Source organism: Pseudophryne corroboree, chromosome 5 (genome assembly GCF_028390025.1).
Source record: "Pseudophryne corroboree isolate aPseCor3 chromosome 5, aPseCor3.hap2, whole genome shotgun sequence".
Classification (NCBI taxonomy): domain Eukaryota; kingdom Metazoa; phylum Chordata; class Amphibia; order Anura; family Myobatrachidae; genus Pseudophryne; species Pseudophryne corroboree.
Window position 1 is genome coordinate 263,746,154 of NC_086448.1, and position 16,811 is coordinate 263,762,964.

General features: G+C 43.3%; 1 protein-coding gene across 5 annotated transcripts in view; it reads right to left on the reverse strand.

Moving 5' to 3' along the window:
- The window catches only part of OSBPL10 (oxysterol binding protein like 10), a 726,220-nt gene that overhangs the window by 109,356 nt on the left and 600,053 nt on the right, over positions 1-16,811 (reverse strand). For all 5 annotated transcript variants that reach the window (XM_063922285.1, XM_063922286.1, XM_063922288.1 and 2 more), the window contains one exon: positions 15,976-16,456. In XM_063922285.1, coding sequence (XP_063778355.1) covers positions 15,976-16,456 — 481 coding nt within the window. The remainder of the gene's footprint in view (positions 1-15,975; positions 16,457-16,811) is intronic.

Genomic DNA, 16,811 nt, shown 5'->3' on the forward strand with positions numbered 1-16,811 from the left:
TATGCTGCATGAATCAGATCCATCCACTGAGTCACTGAGTCTACACAGTGTACAACTGTCTCAACTCACTGGCAGACTCAGGATGAATCAAGATTCATGACATGACTCAGGTACAGCACTCACTGACTGGTGAGTCGTGACTGCTCCCTCCCCCCTCCCACTGGGTATCACCTGGTATAGCCACTGGCCAATCACAGCTAAAGACACTCAGCAGAACACACTGACTGAACGACACACTGAGTTTCCTCCCTTTGGCTGAGAGAGGCTGCTGCTGCTGCTGTCTCGACTCATTAAACAGTAAGTGACTCGAATCATTCACACTTCCTGATGATTCGAGTCACTGGGTTGAGACAGTGAGTCAGTAGCCATCTCTAGAGGGGAGCCTGTGCTGGGAAGGTTGGGGGAGGGGAGGTGTGGTCCTGTGAATGGATGAGGGGGCCAGCCTATGTCATTGCCTAAATGAATTGTTTATAGTTAAAATTCATAATACATTAATAAACAGAGGTGTTCCCATCATGACTCTGGCAAGATCCCATCTTGTACAGCATTATGAATACTGACAACTGTGTATGTTTAAAATGAAACAAAGACACCATTCTGCAGAAAACACAATGGGGGACATTGGCTTTTTGGAGTTAAGAAAAACCTATCAACATGTGTTGGGCAGCAGGGTGACAGCAATGTAAGTACTTTGAGAAGCCCACTGGCAGAAAGCTCAGCAGCCTCAGCATGGTAAGTAATGTAAAGAGAAGAGAAATGGAGAATCACAGAGAGAGGCAAAGTGATCATAAAACAAACTCATTTTCTCATTTAAGCATGGCTGGTTTCCTAAACTCTGGTGTATAGTTTCACAGCAGCTGCTTAAAGATTATGTTCTGTGTGAATTATTTAGCAGCCAATAGAGGTGGGGAATCTTGACTGTACCTCAGATGCATAGATGTCAGCCATATCAGGGAATGTATGCGTCCAGGTGTTGGATGCATACAAATCAATAATTAATCCAACTAGCGCCATACTGCTAGTGACATGTGTGCCCTTGAAAAACAGATTTTCTGATTTGCCAAAACTTCTGACTGAACTATTGGCAGGTTTAAATGAACAAATCAAAGCAGTTTTTTATTATTATTTTTCTTTAAAAAAAAGTTTTAATATAAATGTATGTTTAAACCTCGTTTATATTACACATAGAAAAAGAGAAATACAATATTTCTGTGATGCAATAATTCTAAAGAAATATCTGGGAGAAATGCCACTATAGGTTGAGTATCCCTTATCCGAAATGCTTGGGACCAGAAGTATTTTGGATATCGGATTTTTCCGTATTTTGGAATAATCGCATACCATAATGAGATATCATGGTGATGGGACCCAAGTCTAAGCACAGAATGCATTTATGTTTCATATACACCTTGTACACACAGTCTGAAGGTAATTGTAGCCAATATTTTTAATAACTTTGTGCATTAAACAAAATGTTTGTACATTCACACAATTCATGTATGTTTCTTATACACCTTATACACACAGCCTGAAGGTCATGTAATACAATATCTTCAATAACTTTGTGTATTAAACAAAGTTTGTGTACATTGAGCCATCAGAAAACAAAGGTTTCACTATCTCACTCTCACTCAAAAAATTCCGTAATTCGGAATATTCCATATTTCAGAATATTTGGATATGGGATACTCAACCTGTAGTATAGTTTCCTATCAGATATCTGGGTAAGATAGGTCCAAGTGGGAAGTGCAGGATGTGAAGCGCAGCAAATCATATTATTATGGCCCCACCCATTCCACTGGGGTATTGGTCAAGACCCAGGAGGGTGGTGCAGGCATGTACTGTACAATAGCTGCTGCATCAAAAATAAGATTTTACTTACCGATAAATCTATTTCTCGTAGTCCGTAGTGGATGCTGGGGACTCCGTCAGGACCATGGGGATTAGCGGCTCCGCAGGAGACAGGGCACAAAAATAAAGCTTTAGGATCAGGTGGTGTGCACTGGCTCTTCCCCCTATGACCCTCCTCCAAGCCTCAGTTAGGATACTGTGCCCGGACGAGCGTACACAATAAGGAAGGATTTTGAATCCCGGGTAAGACTCATACCAGCCACACCAATCACACCGTACAACTTGTGATCTGAACCCAGTTAACAGTATGACAAACGTAGGAGCCTCTGAACAGACGGCTCACAACAATAACAACCCGATTTTTTTGTAACAATAACTATGTACAAGTATTGCAGACAATCCGCACTTGGGATGGGCGCCCAGCATCCACTACGGACTACGAGAAATAGATTTATCGGTAAGTAAAATCTTATTTTCTCTGACGTCCTAGTGGATGCTGGGGACTCCGTCAGGACCATGGGGATTATACCAAAGCTCCCAAACGGGCGGGAGAGTGCGGATGACTCTGCAGCACCGAATGAGAGAACTCCAGGTCCTCTTTAGCCAGGGTATCAAATTTGTAGAATTTTACAAACGTGTTCTCCCCCGACCACGTAGCTGCTCGGCAGAGTTGTAATGCCGAGACCCCTCGGGCAGCCGCCCAGGATGAGCCCACCTTCCTTGTGGAATGGGCCTTGACAGATTTAGGCTGTGGCAGGCCTGCCACAGAATGTGCAAGTTGAATTGTGCTACAAATCCAACGAGCAATCGTCTGCTTAGAAGCAGGAGCACCCAGCTTGTTGGGTGCATACAGTATAAACAGCGAGTCAGATTTTCTGACTCCAGCCGTCCTTGAAATATATATTTTCAATGCCCTGACAACGTCCAGCAACTTGGAATCCTCCAAATCGCTAGTAGCCGCAGGCACCACAATAGGCTGGTTCAGGTGAAACGCTGACACCACCTTAGGCAGAAACTGAGGACGCTTCCGCAGTTCTGCCCTGTCCGAATGGAAAATCAGATATGGGCTTTTATACGATAAAGCCGCCAATTCTGACACACTCCTGGCTGAAGCCAGGGCCAGTAGCATGGTTACTTTCCATGTAAGATATTTCAAATCCACCGATTTGAGTGGCTCAAACCAATGGGATTTGAGAAAATCCAAAACTACATTAAGGTCCCACGGAGCCACTGGGGGCACAACCGGGGCTGTATATGTAGTACTCCTTTTACAAAAGTCTGGACTTCAGGAACTGAAGCCAATTCTTTCTGGAAGAAAATCGACAGGGCCGAAATTTGAACCTTAATGGACCCCAATTTGAGGCCCATAGACAATCCTGTTTGCAGGAATGTAGGAATCGACCCAATTGAAATTTCTCCGTGGGGGCCTTCCTGGCCTCACACCACGCAACATATTTTCTCCAAATGCGGTGATAATGTTGTGCAGTCACCTCCTTCCTGGCTTTTACCAGTGTAGGAATGACCTCTTCCGGAATGCCTTTTTCCCTTAGAATTCGGCGTTCAACCGCCATGCCGTCAAACGCAGCCTCGGTAAGTCTTGGAATAGACACGGTCCCTGCTGAAGCAGGTCCCGTCTTAGAGGTAGAGGACACGGATCTTCCGTGAGCATCTCCTGAAGTTCCGGGTACCAAGTTCTTTTTGGCCAATCCGGAGCCACGAGTATCGTTCTTACTCCCCTTTGCCGTATAATTCTCAGTACTTTTGGTATGAGAGGCAGAGGAGGAAACACATACACTGACTGGAACACCCACGGTGTTACCAGAGCGTCCACAGCTATTGCCTGAGGGTCTCTTGACCTGGCGCAATACCTGTCCAGTTTTTTGTTGAGGCGAGACGCCATCATATCCACCTTTGGTTTTTCCCAACGGTTCACAATCATGTGGAAGACTTCTGAATGAAGTCCCCACTCTCCCGGGTGTAGATCGTGTCTGCTGAGGAAGTCTGCTTCCCAGTTGTCCACTCCCGGAATGAACACTGCTGACAGTGCTATCACATGATCTTCCGCCCAGCGAAGAATCCTTGCAGCTTCTGCCATTGCTCTCCTGCTTCTTGTGCCGCCCTGTCTGTTTACGTGGGCGACTGCCGTGATGTTGTCCGACTGGATCAACACCGGCTGACCCTGAAGCAGGGGTTTTGCCAGGCTTAGAGCATTGTAAATCGCTCTTAGCTCCAGTATATTTATGTGAAGAGACATCTCCAGGCTTGACCATACTCCCTGGAAGTTTCTTCCCTGTGTGACCGCTCCCCAGCCTCTCAGACTGGCATCCGTGGTCACCAGGACCCAGTCCTGTATGCCGAATCTGCGGCCCTCTAACAGATGAGCACTCTGCAACCACCACAGAAGAGACACCCTTGTCCGTGGCGATAAGGTTATCCGCTGATGCATCTGCAGATGCGATCCGGACCATTTGTCCAGCAGATCCCACTGAAAAGTTCTTGCGTGAAATCTGCCGAATGGAATCGCTTCGTAAGAAGCCACCATTTTTCCCAGGACCCTTGTGCAATGATGCACTGACACTTTTCCTGGTTTTAGGAGGTTCCTGACTAGCTCGGATAACTCCCTGGCTTTCTTCTCCGGGAGAAACACCTTTTTCTGGACTGTGTCCAGAATCATCCCTAGGAACAGCAGACGTGTCGTCGGAAACAGCTGCGGTTTTGGAATATTTAGAATCCACCCGTGCTGTCGTAGAACTAATTGAGATAGTGCTACTCCGACCTCCAACTGTTCTCTGGACCTTGCCCTTATCAGGAGATCGTCCATTTTCTTTGAAGAAGAATCATCATTTCGGCCATTACCTTGGTAAGGACCCGGGGTGCCGTGGACAATCCAACCGGCAGCGTCTGAAACTGATAGTGACAGTTCTGTACCACGAACCTGAGGTACCCTTGGTGAGAAGGGCAAATTGGGACATGGAGGTAAGCATCTGTCCCGGGACACCATATAGTCCCCTTTTTCCTGGTTCACTATCACTGCTCTGAGTGACTCCATCTTGATTTGAACCTTTGTATGTAAGTGTTCAAATATTTCAGATTTAGAATAGGTCTCACCGAGCCGTCTGGCTTCAGTACCACAATATAGTGTGGAATAATACCCCTTTCCTTGTTGTAGGAGGGGTACTTTGATTATCACCTGCTGGGAATACAGCTTGTGAATTGTTTCCAATACTGCCTCCCTGTCGGAGGGAGACGTTGGTAAAGCAGACTTCAGGAACCTGCGAGGGGGAGACGTCTCGAACTTCCAATCTGTACCCCCGGGATACTACTTGTAGGATCCAGGGGTCCACTTGCGAGTGAGCACACTGCGCGCTGAAACTCTTGAGACGACCCCCCACCGCAGCTGAGTCCGCTTGTACGGCCCCAGCGTCATGCTGAGGACTTGGCAAAAGCGGTGGAGGGCTTCTGTTCCTGGGAATGGGCTGCCTGCTGCAGTCTTCTTCCCTTTCCTCTATCCCTGGGCAGATATGACTGGCCTTTTGCCTGCTTGCCCCTATGGGGACGAAAGGACTGAGGCTGAAAAGACGGTGTCTTTTTCTGCTGAGATGTGACTTGGGGTAAAAAAGGTGGATTTTCCAGCTGTTGCCGTGGCCACCAGGTCCGATGGACCGACCCCAAATAACCCCTCCCCTTTATACGGCAATACTTCCATGTGCCGTTTGGAATCTGCATCACCTGACCACTGTCGTGTCCATAAACATCTTCTGGCAGATATGGACATCGCACTTACTCTTGATGCCAGAGTGCAAATATCCCTCTGTGCATCTCGCATATATAGAAATGCATCCTTTAAATGCTCTATAGTCAATAAAATACTGTCCCTGTCAAGGGTATCAATATTTTCAGTCAGGGAATCCGACCAAGCCACCCCAGCGCTGCACATCCAGGCTGAGGCGATCGCTGGTCGCAGTATAACACCAGTATGTGTGTATATACTTTTTAGGATATTTTCCAGCCTCCTATCAGCTGGCTCCTTGAGGGCGGCCGTATCTGGAGACGGTAACGCCACTTGTTTTGATAAGCGTGTGAGCGCCTTATCCACCCTAAGGGGTGTTTCCCAACGCGCCCTAACTTCTGGCGGGAAAGGGTATAACGCCAATAAATTTCTATCGGGGAAAACCCACGCATCATCACACACTTCATTTAATTTATCTGATTCAGGAAAAACTACAGGTAGTTTTTTCACACCCCACATAATACCCTCTTTTGTGGTACTTGTAGTATCAGAAATATGTAACACCTCCTTCATTGCCCTTAACATGTAACGTGTGGCCCTAAAAGAAAATTACGTTTGTTTCTTCACCGTCGACACTGGAGTCAGTGTCCGTGTCTGTGTCGACCGACTGAGGTAAAAAGACGTTTTAACGCCCCTGACGGTGTTTGAGACGCCTGGACAGGTACTAATTGGTTTGCCGGCCGTCTCATGTCGTCAACCGACCTTGCAGCGTGTTGACATTATCACGTAATTCCTTAAATAAGCCATCCATTCCGGTGTCGACTCCCTAGAGAGTGACATCACCATTACAGGCAATTGCTCCGCCTCCTCACCAACATCGTCCTCATACATGTCGACACACACGTACCGACACACAGCACACACACAGGGAATGCTCTGATAGAGGACAGGACCCCACTAGCCCTTTGGAGAGACAGAGGGAGAGTTTGCCAGCACACACCAAAACGCTATAATTATACAGGGACAACCTTTATATAAGTGTTTTTCCCTTATAGCATCTTAATATATATAATCATATCGCCAAATAAGTGCCCCCCCTCTCTGTTTTAACCCTGTTTCTGTAGTGCAGTGCAGGGGAGAGCCTGGGAGCCTTCCCACCAGCATTTCTGTGAGGGAAAATGGCGCTGTGTGCTGAGGAGAATAGGCTCCGCCCCCTTTTCGGCGGGCTTCTTCTCCCGTTTTTCTGAGACCTGGCAGGGGTTAAATAAATCCATATAGCCCCAGGGGCTATATGTGATGTATCTTTTAGCCAGTATAGGTATTTCATTGCTGCCCAGGGCGCCCCCCACAGCGCCCTGCACCCTCAGTGACCGCTAGTGTGAAGTGTGTGACAACAATGGCGCACAGCTGCAGTGCTGTGCGCTACCTCATGAAGACTGAAAAGTCTTCTGCCGCCGGTTTCTGGACCTCTTCACTTTTCGGCATCTGCAAGGGGGTCGGCGGCGCGGCTCCGGGACCGGACTCCATGGCTGGGCCTGTGTTCGATCCCTCTGGAGCTAATGGTGTCCAGTAGCCTAAGAAGCCAATCCATCCTGCACGCAGGTGAGTTCACTTCTTCTCCCCTAAGTCCCTCGTTGCAGTGAGCCTGTTGCCAGCAGGACTCACTGTAAAATAAAAAACCTAAAAACTTTTTCCAAGCAGCTCTTTAGGAGAGCCACCTAGATTGCACCCTGCTCGGACGGGCACAAAAACCTAACTGAGGCTTGGAGGAGGGTCATAGGGGGAGGAGCCAGTGCACACCACCTGATCTTAAAGCTTTATTTTTGTGCCCTGTCTCCTGCGGAGCCGCTAATCCCCATGGTCCTGACGGAGTCCCCAGCATCCACTAGGACGTCAGAGAAAGTGGTGTTTGTGTTGAAAGAGGAGTGCATTACTGTGAAGTCTCCAGGGAGGCTTCATGTCCTATCCCAAACTGACCACAAAGATCCCTACTGAGCATATGCAGGGGCCACCTTCTTCCTTACTGTGTTAGAGCATCACAGTGTAAAACACATATTCCACTTAGCTTCAGAGAGATCTGAGACTACCTGCAGTCTGCAACAATTCCAGCTGGTAAGGTGTATAACACACCCCACTATGCTGATGCTCCGCCATACTTGTCTATCTGACCCTCTCCATGAGGGAGAAAATGCTCTGTTCCTGGACTTTCCTGGTAATGTATGATTGCCATCACCTGTGGTGAAACACCTTTCTTATCAATTAACTAGCTCACCACAGGTGATGGCAATCATACATTACCAGGAAAGTACAGGAACAGAGCATTTTCTCCCTCATGGAGAGGGTCAGGTAGGCAAGTATGTGCTCCGCTCCATGAAAACCAGGGTGAAAGAGTGAGTACGGCTATACCCATACCTCCCACCATGACCCTCTCCAGGAGGGACAGAATACGCTGCTCCTGGGCTTCCCTCTTAATTTATGATTGCCCTCTGCTGTGGTGATACACCTGTCTTATCCATTAACCTGTTCAAAACAGGTGATGGCAATCATACATTAAGAGAAAAGTCCAGGAGCAGAGCATTTTGTCCCTCCTGGAAAGGGACATGTTGGGAGGTACTGTATGCTATACATACTATCTAGCAATAAACCAACACCACTGGCTAAGTCATACCTCCCAACATGACCCTCTCGAGGAGGAACAGAATACTCTGCTCCTGGACTTCTTTCTTCATTTACGTTTGCCATCACCTGTGCTGAAACACCTTTCTTATCCATTAACCTGTTCAAAACAGGTGCCGGCAATCATAAGTTAAGAGAAAAGTCCAGAAACAGAGCATGGTATCTCTCCTGGAGAGGATCATGTTGGGAGGAATGGCTAAGTACTGTAATTGGGCTGTTCATAGTTTGAGCAATCTGTTGGTGTATCCCTATATAACTCTGCAACATCAACACCCGCACATACATCTTATCCAACAGTTTGTAGAGGTTGTTCCAGAAATATTGAACAGCTTTACGAAGGAGGTGGTTACTTCATACCACTGCTTACACCTCTGGCATGCCTGGTGGGCTCTGTGGATAAAATGGACCTTACAAAAGCCTGTGCATGATTGACCATGGCACAAGACCAAAATCTGGATCAGAATGCATAGGCCTGGTTTTATTGCCAGAACTAGGGCAGCAGAATTGTAGCAGTGCATGCTGTACATGGCTTCATTATGAAATTCCTACCAGCAAAAAATACATTTATTTGTTTAATAATAAAGGTCTTTTAAGTATACTTGACCTAGGCTATATGACTTTGCATCTTCAAAGAGTAGGATAAGATGGACTGAGGAAGGAAGAGGCTTCCTAACGGAGAGCAAGTACAGTAAGGGTGTGATTGGGCAACAGAAAATTATAATTTGCTCTCTGGTGCAACAAAAAGACCTTCTTTGCGGAGAGTTTGTATGTTCTCCCCAAGTGTGCTTGGGTTGAAATCAGGTGCACTGATATGAATGATTAAATATTCTCTATAGAGCTCCTTGTAATGATAATGCTATACACTATAAATAAACAGAAACAGTGTGACCTTCAGTAGATTGACTGATATGTATATATGTGTGGACATGATGTTTTTTTTCTGTAGCACATTCATGTATTGAATTGAAATATTTTTAAATTTTATATTTAGAATTGTAATATATTTATATTGTATAATATGAAATACTTGATCTATGTTAGGTAATTTTATACTGTTGTTGAGGGGTATTTTAACTTTTATTTATACAGATCAGCCAGCTACTAACTTATTTTAATTCACTAGAGATGCTAAACACTATGGTGGTAAATTTACTAAGGTTGGGGTTTTTTATTTAGAACTAGTGATGTTGCCCTTAGCACCCAATCAGATTCTATTATCTTCTAGAAGCAGCTAGATAAATGTTAAGTAGAATCTGATTGGTTGCTATAAGCAATATCACCAGTTCTAAAAAAAACTCCCACCTTAGTAAATTTACCCCTGTCACTCTTGGATAGATAAAAGTGTTCTTTCATCTCTTGTGTAAAGTATTGATAGGTGCACCATACTTACCAAATTTATAAAACTCCTCTCTGGGAGAAGCCTGGAGAGGAGCTGCAGGTGGCGTATATTCATGGGGCATGGACTCCACGAGTGATCTGAAGTGCTGTGTAGATAGTATGCAACACATACTGTAATTATCTACATTTTAGGAGTCCTCTGTGGGAGTAGCGCCGAGAGGAGATACTGCAGGCAACTTAGGGGGACCAGGCTAACACGTCATTAGGTCCTGCCCCAGTGGCAACCACATGCTGCGCTTTACGGGTCAGTGAGGAAGGGGTGGGGATGAATAATGCAATTTTGCGCCATTTAGCCCCATACCTCCTCAAAACAGAGCCACGAATCCCAGAGTTTTCTCGACATATTGTCCACTTCAGTATATCAGCGGGATGCAAGAGATCCAGCGATTTTTCTGGGGGTGCGGGGGACTACCTGAAAAACTGTGAGTCTTCCACAGCTTCCGGGAGAGTAGGTAAGTATGATGCACCATACCTCTTGAATAATGGTTCCACTATTTACAGGTTGTGGAATCTGCCATTGATTATAACACTGATAAACAGGAGTCTGTTTCTGTGAACCACATGGAAAGAAACTGAAGTCAATCTTCATAACTTAATCTGGAGATACCAGGGCAACAAAACAATATTTCTACAGTGCTTCCAATACTACCAGATATTAACTTGTTCTGTACCAGAGAGGTCGCAGTTCTCAATTCTCAGCTTCATGCCTACACTGTACAGACATCTAAAGTAGCTGCTACCATTTGTCACTTCTGGAAATGGCAAAGGTTGTCATACCAGCCAGTGTAGACAGGCTCCAGCACACTAACAGATTAACATCACTAGCTGTCACTTGTCTAGTATACTCCTTCAGCCTATCAGAGGCCTATGAGCAAGTAATAAACAGTCAGTGTTTGAGGTGATGTGCACTGGATGATGTTACCACAACCTCTAGCACTTTTCTTACCAATTACCACCCAAACCCTGACCTAAGCGAAACAGTTATCCTAATTTACCCCCATTGAATCCCAGAAATGGTTTTTAAGCAATATAGAATGGGGATCAGTTTTTATACCTGTTTTCTTTTAGCAATTCAATCTAGCATCAGGGAAAATGTATGACATTGCACGAAGAGCTGCATCTGTGACACACGCAACTTAAGCGTTACGTCGCATTATGGGATAGTATGGGAGATCCCCTGCCATAAGACCATGCTGTACCTGTTATCTATACAGTACACTCATGTGTTTTTCGCTTCTTATTTCAATATTGTCTTCACAGAACACAGAATTCTTCAATTATTTTGGCCAAAGAAGAAAACTGAATTTCCGGTCTTAATGTCCAAAGTGCTGCAAAGAAAGCAGCTGTTGCATACATTAAACATTTCGTTTTAAATTGTCATCTTAGGAAAACTTCATTTTTACAGGTACATTTAAATAACTGTACATTCCCAGAAGGAATTAGGCAGATGGTATTATCAATACATATTCATCAGATGCTCTGAAGTTCTGGGTATTTTATTTTGTAACTTGCATTTGGGTTTTATTGGCTTGCTTTATTTGTGTTAAAGGCATTTCCTCAATCTCGTAGCAACTGGCACTATTACATATTTTGGAAATCTGTCTTTTCTGTTATAGTTCTTTTTACAGCACCTCTATAGGGCTAATACCTAAACAAAAAAATGTCTGCAGCTTCTTATCTTCTATGTGATTACAATATTTAATCACTACTTACAAATTGCCCTTTGGGAGTTTTCAGAAAAGCTAATTTTTTACAAGGTGCAACGCAGCATCCAGCACTAAGTCTGTATCAGGACAACAAAACAGAAAACTCTTTAATGATAAATCAATTCTATCCCAGAAGGGAAGTCAATGAAACGGTCTACATAGCAAATCTACCCTGCAGAAAAGCAATTAAATATTTCAAAGGCTCTAACTGAGGTCTGAAAGATTAATAACTGTTCCTTATTCATGAACAATTACATTCTCTGTCTCTATCTGTTCTTACTATATTCCTTGTGTGTGCACACTACATAGATTAGCTATGCACTATTTATGTGCAATTATGTATACAGTATAATAATGGACAGTGGTCTGTCCCGTGTCTGTCATGTGCAGTGGAACATGTGCACCCACCACAATGATGGAGAAGGAAAAGACCACCAGGAAAGGAGGAGGAGGAGGAGGGAGCGAGTTCATATTAGTGGTTATTAATATTTAAGGATGTCTGAATGGGAAGTTTAAATATCCCTCATGGCCCACACTCTGTCCCAGTGACATGCAGTGAGGTCATTGGCTGGGGAGGCACTGGCTTCTTCTATATATACCCTTTCACTTCCCACCCAGCAAAGGAATTAGCAGCGCTTATACTAGTATATTTACTTTGATTCAGTGATTGGTTTGACTATGCGTACAAAGGATTCTAACAATTTATTACATATATAAAAACATTTTCAAATTTGCTTCAAGAAATGTCTTATTTAGAACAATTAGTCAGTAAGGTTGTGTCCATTCCTATGTATACCCCTATAGCATTAAGTCCAAACTTCTATGGTTTTATCGCCGCTAGAGGATAGATTTTCCAACAAGTAAGTCCCGTATTCATGTGTGTGTGGGTCCTCAGAGAATGCGGCACATGTTGCGTACAGACTCACGGCTGCGTTCGGATCCCATTGTGTTTATTGAGTTTTCTATTCCCTGGGTGCCGCTGCTGTGTAAATTAATCAAAGGGACTTTTTCCTTTCACAGGGCAATGGGGTACTTCCATTGCGTGAGATTTAATGGCCGATATGCGCCATCACTTTCGGGTCGTTCTTTGCGTAGGCCATTAAGTGGCTATAGAGTTTCTAAAAGCATTTCTGAAAAATGCCTCCTGGAATGTTCCCTGACACCCCTACACCCCCCTCCCTCCTCATCATTCCATCTTGCCACTGAGATAAAGAGAGACTTTAGTGTCGGGAAAGAGATAGCTGAGGGGAGGGTGGGGGGGGGGGAGCGAAGTGGAGAGAAAGAGTAGGCCGTGGGGTGGGGGCAGGAGACTGTGGGTGTCTTGTACTTATCTGATTAAACCAACCAACCAACCAACCAACCAACCAACCAAAGTCCTTTTTGTTTTTTTCTATGAACAGATGATGTTAATGGCTCAAAACTTTTAATGCACATCTGATGATGACAAGTCTCTGGGTCGCTTTTTCCAGATACCCATGTGGGCCACCCCTTCCTCTAGGCATCAGGATCCAGACTGTGCACTTGAATTACACATTACACATATGCTACATTACAGTATACTGCACAGAACTGTGGCATATCTCCTACAGTGCATTCCTGTTATAAATATGTTACATTATCATGCATGCACTAGCAGTAATTACAAAGAGGCCCACCAATGCACTCTCTAATGGTTAGACAAGCCAATGTGTTCGCTGGCCACACACCCCGGAGACTGACCACACCCCTAAGCATGGGCCCCTACCACTGCATTCCCCTGGAGGGCCCTTCATGCCCCAGTCCAACACTGATTCTGTATTCCAGAAACATTATGGAAACATGAAAATATATTATTAAGAAGTGCATACAATTCATCAGCAAAGTGAGATGTTCGTAGAATATATTCTACGTAGGAACATTCAATTTAATGGCAATCAAAGAAAAGGCTGCAAACCCTTGTGTAATATTAATGGGAGAGAATTACTTATTTTAAAACAGATTAGAACAAAAACACAGTGGGAGTACTGATACAGTGGCTGTGCTTTGCTCAGAGGTGAAGAACTTAGTAATCAGTTGAGTGAAAACCATTTGTGAAAGAAGGCAAAAAGTTAATTAGTTGAAAAATAACAATGTTAGTCGCATAAAATTATCCTCTTTAAAAACTTTTTTTGTAAAAAAAATATATATATTTTTTTACAATAGAACAGTTAACAAATGCGTTTTTGGCCTTCACATTGCACGGCTTATATAAAGCCTCACATTGTTTTCACTACAGTATATTTGCTTTTAGCTACGGTACTGTATCACCCTAGGGTAGAAAAATGATATTGTTTATCCACTTTCCTACAACAGCAAGGGAGCAGCTACACAGGAGAAAGTGGTTTGGGGAACTCTTGTCTGCACTCAACCAGAAATAAGATTACTGTCATGCAGATAACAATAATGATTATTGTACTACTTACATCTACATGCTGTATTATCATAAGAGACAGATGCAGAAAATACAAGGTAATTGGAAGCTATAATCATTATTTCTAAAATTAATTCTAAAATGAATGTCATTTATTCTGACGCTAGTGTAAGCACTAAGCACTGCTACAAGAGGGATCTATGACTTCATGTTTCAGGGGATTTGTCCCGTTATCCAACCGAACAAAAAAGAAAACCCAAACAACTCCTTACTGTACAGTTGTGTATTACCAGTTATTTATATAGCGCACACATATTCCGCAGCGCTTTACAGAGAATATTTGACCACTCACATCAGTCCCTGCCCCAGCGGAGCTTACAATCTATATTCCCTATCACATGTACACACAGACACATTCACACTAAGGTTAATTTTTGTTGGGAGCCAATTAACCTACCAGTATATTTTTGGATTGTGGGAGAATTGTGGGATACAGGGAGAATATATAATCTCCGCACAGTTAGGGACATGGTGGGAATCGAGCCCATGACCTCAGTGCTGTGAGGCAGTAATGCTAACCATTACACCTTCCGTACTGCCCTGTGTATGCAAACAGAGTATTAACAAGTTACAAATCACAGCTCAAGCATGTTACGTTTTTACATAATCTTTCCAGTTTTCAAATCTTTGACCTGAAGGATGTGAGGAAACTTTCTACCTGGCATAACTTAAATGAGATATAAGACGTGGGAGAAATGAAAGACCTCACGGTTGCCTGATCACTCTACTCTAATTACAGTATTATATGGGAGTCAGATCCTGCCCTCTTGTGGCAGTAATATAAAGTGTGCCTCTTAACATATAGCCCACAGAAAATCTCTAATGTCAGAGAGCATTTTGGAATCTGTAATACATATTTTATTGTTTTTTTACAAAAATATAAAACTTAGCTTAACCACTTGTGAAATACACTCAATAGATCCCTGGAAATGAAAGGGTTAAATACATTCTCCCCCAAAAACATTTACTATGTAACCTTTTAAAGAACATACAGTAGCACTTCAATAGTAAAGACCATCCATTCCCACATTATAGTCGGTACCTAGAGCTGATCACCATTGTTGAAAGCTCTGCAATGTCCTGACTGTAAGCTATTATACGTAAAGCAGTTCCTGGCTTTCCTGGTTCCCCTGCCACTTAATACTCATAGGGTTCAATTCAATTAGGAGCAAGGGGGGCTAGTTGCAGTTGTAACGCATGGAAATGCCACCATCGGCCCTGCAACTCACCTACCTTGTTGCTCAATCTCGCCCTGGACTCATGGAATTTTGTATTCAGCCTTATGTGCTGCAAACAAAAACCTGCAAGTCCAGCAGAACCATAAGTATGACATATAGCCGCAATTATTTGTGGGTGCAACTTAGTCATGCCTACCTGAATTAACCCATAATGTGCTATACTCTCACAGCATATTCAAATACAGGTTGAGTATCCCTTATCCAAAATGCTTGGGACCAGAGGTATTTTGGATATCGGATTTTTCCGTATTTGGGAATAATTGCATACCATAATGAGATATCATGGCAATGGGACCTAAATCTAAGCACAGAATGCATTTATGCTCCATATACACCTTATACACACACAGCATGAAGTTAATTTTAGCCAATATTTTCAATAACTTTGTGCATTAAACAAAGTGTGTGTACATTCACACAATTCATTTATGTTTCATATACACCTTATACACATAGCCTGAAGGTCATTTAATACAATATTTTTTATAACTTTGTGTATTAAACAAAGTTTGTGTACATTGTGCCATCAGAAAACAAAGATTTCACTATCTCACTCTCACTTAAAAAAGTCCGTATTTCGGAATATTCCGTATTTTGGAATATTTGGATATGGGATACTCAACCTGTATGAGCTGAGGTCTAATGTGATATTATAATAGTACATTAAAATCATCTAGTAGGAACGTCAAGGAACCAGTGCAACTCTCTCTTAAGGAGGTAGCACCATAGTGAAGGTAAATAAACATTAGACATATGCAGTTTTTTGTTGTTCCATGTGAGCACTGAAGATTCAGTGTACTCCAGGTCACTGCTTCTTTCTTGGAATATCACAGGTAATGTAACTTACCATCCAATGCCTGTCCAATAAACTGCATTCAACAGACTTAAGTTAATGTTATTTGAAATGGCAACGCAACATGAACATACCTTCTCCGACCATTGAAACACCAACAGACATGCCAAGGAATTTGCTTTTGGTCCATATGTGAGTGTTCACACACATATTCTTCTCTTTGCATTCACAATAAAAACACGATACAGGTGGGTGATGAGACACCTGCTCAGCCACAAAGCGCACTTTGTATGATTCACTGTCAGATACCTGGGCCGTGTTAGTTTCTTTGGCTTGTACACAGGCACTGTGAGTTCTGCGAGGTGTCACTTTGTCCTTGGGAACATCCCAGCTGCAATGAAATGTTTCACCTACAACTGGGTTATAGGGCTTCTTAGCCACTGCTCCCTTTCGGCCTTCATGGAAAGATGTTAAGTAATATTCCACAAAGCTGATCATTCGTTCCTCGGGGGTTGTCCCAGCTGCAATGGATAAAAACAAATCGGGATGGGCCATAAAGTTTGCATACATCTCCAGAAGGGATCTTTTCTCCAAAATAAAGGTTGGTAGCGCTACCTGTTATGGAAGAAGAGAAAGTAACGTTTCTTCAAGTGACAAAACCTTGACAATAACACAAGTAATAAATAATACGTCAAGCATATGAAATCTGTCAAATTATTAAATGCTTTATGGAAAATATCCTGTTTTGCTTTGGGTGGCACAGTCACAATATAATCTAGTGTGATAATAATCCTCAGGACAGAAGTAAATGAAAACAGTGCATAACTACTTTGTTTAAATAATATTTCATAAAACGTTTTAGAAATCCAGTATCCCACAGTTATGTTTTGTTCTGGACTACTCCCACTCTATAGCAAACCCTCATAAATGTGTTTTTAATTTATATAGTAAAGTAAATGCATTTAAAACA